General features: G+C 39.8%; 1 protein-coding gene across 1 annotated transcript; it reads left to right on the forward strand.

Annotated features, from left to right (window-relative positions):
- The first annotated feature begins 2,188 nt into the window (after positions 1–2,188).
- LOC107828093 (uncharacterized) lies at positions 2,189–4,481 on the forward strand. Its single transcript, XM_016655345.2, has one exon. It carries the CDS (start codon positions 2,335–2,337, stop codon positions 4,297–4,299), a length of 1,965 nt encoding a protein of 654 aa, XP_016510831.1. The 5' UTR covers positions 2,189–2,334; the 3' UTR covers positions 4,300–4,481.
- Positions 4,482–5,803: the final 1,322 nt, after the last annotated feature.

Genomic DNA, 5,803 nt, shown 5'->3' on the forward strand with positions numbered 1-5,803 from the left:
TGGTTTTGGGGTGTGATTCATAGTTTTGATGTTGTTTTATGTGTTTTGAGGGTTCGAGTAGATTCGTATTATGGTTGTAGGCTTATTGGTGCATTTGGACGGGGTCCCGAGGGGCTCGGGTGCGTTTCGGACCTCTTAGAGCTAAGTCCAAAAATCTGCTGGTGTGATGTTTTGGTTTCCTTCTTCACGAACGCGTAGGGACCCTCACGATTGAGAAGAAGGAATTGAGGATTGGGTGATGTTGTTCTTTGCGTTGGCCAAGTCTGGGATGCGTTTGCGAAGGCTTGGGACCAGTGGCCTTCGCATTCACAGTTGAGTTGTCGCGTTCACGTAGAATACCTAGGCCTGGGCCAAGGCAACCCAGTTTCCTTTCGCGTTCCCGAGTGGGGGAACGCATTCGCGATGAGAGGGCGACTCAGTGCATCGCGTTCACGAAGAGGAGTTTTTCTGGGTTCATGACTTTTGCCTTCGCAATCGCGAGGGCTTGTCCGCAATCGCGAAGAAGGCAGACCTAGGTAGTGACTTAATAAAAATCGGGATTTTGGCCTTTTTGTCCATTTCTCTTATTTGTTAGCCGGATTTGGAGCTTTGTAGAGGGTAATTTTCACCTAACTATTAGAGGTAAGTGATTTCTACATAATGTGAGCGTAATACATAAATTATGGGTAGATTTTAACATGTAAATATAGAAATATTAGGATTTGGTTGAAAAACCTAGATTTTGATAAAAATGAGATTAAAGCACGAAAATAACTATGGGATTGAGTAAAAATTATATATTTATGTTCGTAAGGTTATGGACAATATTTATTTATAAAAATTTCTGGAATCCGGGCAGATGGGGCCAGGGGTGAATTTTCGGAAGCTTCCAAATTGGGTTGGGTAATCACTCTAATAGTTAAATAATGAACTTTTGAGAAATTCTTGATTTGTTTGTACAACCTTTGACTAGTTTCGGATTGTCCGACATCGAATTGAGCCTTTTAGAGTGATTTGTGGACCAGAAAGTGGACTTGGGGACAAGGTAAGTCTCTTGCCTAACCTTGTAAGAGGGAATTAACCTCATAGGTGTTTTAATTGTTATTTGCCACTAATTGTGGGAGCTACGTACACACGAAGTAATGAGAGTTCGTGCGTAGCTAAAATTCATGTTATGTCCGAGTAGACATAGGCCTTTATTATGCTACTACTTGCACTATTTGGACTCAACTTGCTAGTTTAATTGCTAGTAATAATAAGTAAAACTTGGTTAAAGATTATGCTAAATCGAGCTTCATTTCTTAAAGAGTTATCAGATTATTTAATTATTGATGGAAATTATATTCCTTTTATGGGCTTCCTTGGAGTTGTAAATATGAAATTTGAAATCTGAAGAGTTTCTTTATTCCTGTAGATCGGGCCGAACGCCTCGGCAATATATATTCTATTAGATGCTCATGCACTTGTGACACCGAGTTTTGGGAATATTCTAGTGGATATTATATGGTTTTGAGTATTAAATTTACTATTTTATTCTTTTGTTATTTTATGCTTTACATTACTATCATCATCCATTCATCGTTACAACAACAACAACACCGACCCAGTATAATCCCACAAGTGGGGTTTGGGGAGGGTAATATGTACGCAGACCTTACCCCTACCCCGAAGGGTAGAGAGGCTGTTTCCAGGAGACCCTCGGCTCAAAAAAGCAACACGAGCCGATATATTAGTACCATAAAAATGCATAATAAAATAACAGCAATATAAGAGATATGAAATACAGAATACGAAATACGAAATAGATGGCTGGTATAGTAAAACTAGCAGGTAAAGCCCTGCATCAATAGATGACCAATGACATTCTTAGTCTAACTCCTAACCAGCTAGTCTCACTCTATTGTACTGTAGAAATATTCATACTTTCCCCTAGCCTACAACCTTAATGCTCGACCTCCATAATTCCATTCATCGTTCTCTTATTAAATAAAATTAATTACTTTAAAAATATTAAAATGAGAAATCAAGTGGGTAATTAACCATTAGCTTGCCTAACAATGACGTCGGACGTATCACTGCCTATATTTGAAATTGGGTTGTGACAATTCCAATTGAAAAACCAAAAGGTAAGTGAAGTAACTACAATTGATTGCAAATTTGCAATAATAATAATCAATAGTTCATGCTCAGTATGTGCAAACAACAGGCAACCTTGTCATTTCAGGCGAACACACCCTGTTGTCCTTTTTCGTCCAAAAAAAATACACACATTCCCCTTTCACACTCTCACTCTCCCTTTCTTACTTACTTCCTCCATTGTCCTAGCTTACTCTACATTCTCTTCCTAAAATCCTAATGGAGCATCCCTTCTTCATCAATGGCCCCCCCTCTAACCGACCTGAAGCATTGCGTTGGCTATCCATAGCTGAAAAGCTCTTAACGAATCGTGACCTAGTTGGCAGCAAATCATTCGCGACCCGTGCCCGTGAATCCGACCCGACATTAGCACCTGCTACCGACCAAATACTCGGCATCGTCGATACTTTAAGCGCCGGCGACAAAAGGATAAACAACCACCACTTCGACTACTACTCTATTCTCCAAATCCCTCCTAACCAAACCCAAAATGCCGACTTCATCGCTGATCAGTATCGCCGATTTGCTCTTCTTCTCAACCCTCAGAATAACAATTTCCCCTTTTCGGATCAAGCTTTTCGCCTTGTTGTTGATGCATTCTCAGTTCTTTCTAACCCCTTGAGAAAAAGTATGTATGATAAGGAGCTGGGTTTCTTCCTTAACCTTTATCCAGTTGCTTCTACACCTACCCCTGTGAATTTTGTGCATCATAGTGCATATCCTTCAATACCCAGTTCAAATGCAGACCAAATGTTTGTGAATTTGCCCAGTCAAGATCAAGGGTCACATGCTGCTGAAGTGAGCTTTAGTAGAGACCCACAAGCTGGAATTTCTATGCCAGTCAAATTTCTGACTCGTGAACAAGAAACTGTGACCTCTATGGCAGGCTCGGTTGCAGAGCAACAACATCAGCAACCACAACAACCTGTAACATTTCTGAGACAACAGGCACAACCACCAGTGACGTCTATTTCATTTTCAAACACAGATGAACAACCTGCGACATTCTTGAGTTTGAACCAACCACAGCCGGTAACCTCCGTGAGAAGCTTAAATACAGAAAACCCACCATTTGGTATCGGGTTGAGCTCGACACGAGGGACAGAACCGATGGTTTCTGTAGAGCAGCATGGGAATCAACACCCCCCAGAAAGGAATGAGAATGTGGTGGGGAACAATGAAAACAGGTCTGCTAGTACTAGTGATAATGTGAGTAATGCCACCGAGAAAGAAGGAAATGTAGATGCTTCAGATAATAGGATACCCAGTTTCTGGACTGCATGTCCTTATTGTTATATTATGTATGAGTTCCCTTTGGAGTATGCTGATTGTACTTTGCGGTGTCAAAATTGTAAGAGGGCTTTTCAAGCTGTAGCAATTGCGTCCCCTCCACCAATTATTGATGGAAAAGACGCTTATTTTTGTTGTTGGGGATTTATGCCTTTAGGATTGTCTTTGGAGAATTTTGAGAGAAATAGAGATAATGGTTCGAGCTGGTCTCCATTTTCGCCTATGTTTACTTGTCCGCATGCTGGGGGGGATGGAGGGAGTAATATACATAATTGTGTTGTTGGAGGACATAGTAATGTGGATAATCTTGGCGCTTTGCATAATGCAGGTGCATCGATCAGTGGGGATGGACGAGAGCATTTTGCTCCAAGAATATACGTTGATGATGATGATGATGTGTTTGTTGAGGTGTCCGAGGCAGGTGAGGAGTCTGATGAGGATTGGAATCGGAATAAGGAGAGGAACAAAGCGAAGAGTGGGAAGTGGAAGAGTGCAAGGACAGGAACCCCAAGTAAAAATGCCAAGAAACAGCAGGCTGTTAAGGCAAAGAACGTTGAAGGGAATAATGATGTCAATTTGCAAGATGGTTTAGCAACTCAAGATGGTGTAGAAATGTCACATGTTGTGGCAGTTGAGCCAAATAAGAAAGGTATTGCAAGTAAGACAAGAAGGTCACCTGGGAGGGTTGCAAAACACTTTGGGAGCTTGGATTTGAATGTGGAGTTCAGTAATGATGTTGAAGAGCCTATAGTTCAGATGAGCCACGAAAATGAAGCAGGAGAGGGAGAGGATGACACTGTTGAAGTGATTGGGTTTTTTGAAGGTCTTGATGAATTTCTTAGCAGTCTTCCTATACTCGATGTTGTGGATGGTGATAAGGTTGAGGCTGCCTAGTGAAGTAAGATACTTCTTTTATGTAGTTGTAGCTTTGATTTTGTCTTTTGTATGCTGTAGTTAAGAATGGTGTAGAATTACTCAGGCATTGGCCTTAATATTTCTACTGTAATGCTAATGTATAACTATTCTCTTCGGAAATAGCTGCAGGAATCAGTTTATTGCCTCTATCTGCATACTTAGTAATCTTCGTTCTTTTCCAAAATATATTGCTTAATTCGTCCTTTCCCAAATATTTTTCTTTTTCATTTTTAAGAGATGAAATGGGTCTGTAATGGCCTCATTCGCCCACTTTCTGAGCGTAGGAAAACAAAGTTGAATTGCAACTTGAACTCCTGTCTATGTCTATTTTTGCAGGCAATTGATAGTGCTCAAGTGCTATTTTTCCTTTTGCTTATCTGGAGCTAGAAGTTGAGGATCTTATTGGTTAAAAATATTTATTGCAGTGTGATAAATACTTTTAACCAATAAGATCCTTAACCTGCGGCTTCAGCCAAGCAAAAAAAAAAAAGTAGTCATTGCAAGTTGACGACCAAATATTTTGTTACTTTAGTTCTGTCCCTTGTTAGAACATGCCATATCAATATTTTCAACATCTCAAAGACTAACCATTTTGGTCAGCGTTGCTCTGAAATGCTAAGCTCCAACTTAAGCAAAATACTCTCATCTGACTGTACTCTTTGCAAATATTCATCCGTTTTGTTTTATATGTGATTGGTTGCTTTGATTTTGAAGTCCGTTAAAACTGATTCAGCTAGTTGATTATGATCTCCCAAGTATTTTGCAATGATGTATCCATGTTTGAGATTGACGGCTGGTTTTGATGTTTCTTCTTCATATTCTTAAATGATAACCTTCTTAGCTGATACATATATGCTGCTCATTTTCATTCATTTTCTCATGCAAAATTTAGAGAATACTAAATATGGTGAGATGAGGTTGAGTAAAATTACGCAGTGAAAGTATTAACGAGTTGTAGAAACTTGTTCTTTAGTTTCCTTTGCAATCTATGCAGTTCTGCTCCTACTTGCTAGAGGCTTTGAGTTTGAAAGAAGTTAATTTACATATCTCACTCTTTGGTTCATCTTTCTAATGTTGGTTAGTAGGCTAGGAATTTGAAGGAAGTTTACATATCCCACTCTTTGGTTCATCCTCCTGGTATAATATGGCTCTATTGTGCGCAAGCTTACTCGAACACCAGGGTTATTAAAAAAAATGTGGTAGCACATTTTTTTTCTAACGTTAAGCACCTAAGGCGTAGGTCTAGTGGTAAAAGCTTAGCTTGTCATATGTGGTTTGATGCGCATTATAGGTTTGAACCCTATCATAGACCAGCTTGGTATTGTAGTGGAGAAGGGTAGAGGCACGAGTTCATTATCCATCAAATTTCAAACCATGCGTCGTTCGCCCTTGGGGATTTCCCAGTTATCAGGAAAAGAAATAGATGACCTTAACTAGCAGGAAGGTCACGAAAGAAAGATCGTTACTCCATCCCAAGAAAGTT

Source organism: Nicotiana tabacum, chromosome 6 (genome assembly GCF_000715075.1).
Source record: "Nicotiana tabacum cultivar K326 chromosome 6, ASM71507v2, whole genome shotgun sequence".
Classification (NCBI taxonomy): Eukaryota; Viridiplantae; Streptophyta; class Magnoliopsida; order Solanales; family Solanaceae; genus Nicotiana; species Nicotiana tabacum.

Excerpts from the sequence above, each read along its gene's own strand:
- LOC107828093 (XM_016655345.2), top strand. The coding sequence starts at position 2,335 with ATGGAGCATCCCTTCTTCATCAATGGCCCCCCCTCTAACCGACCTGAA.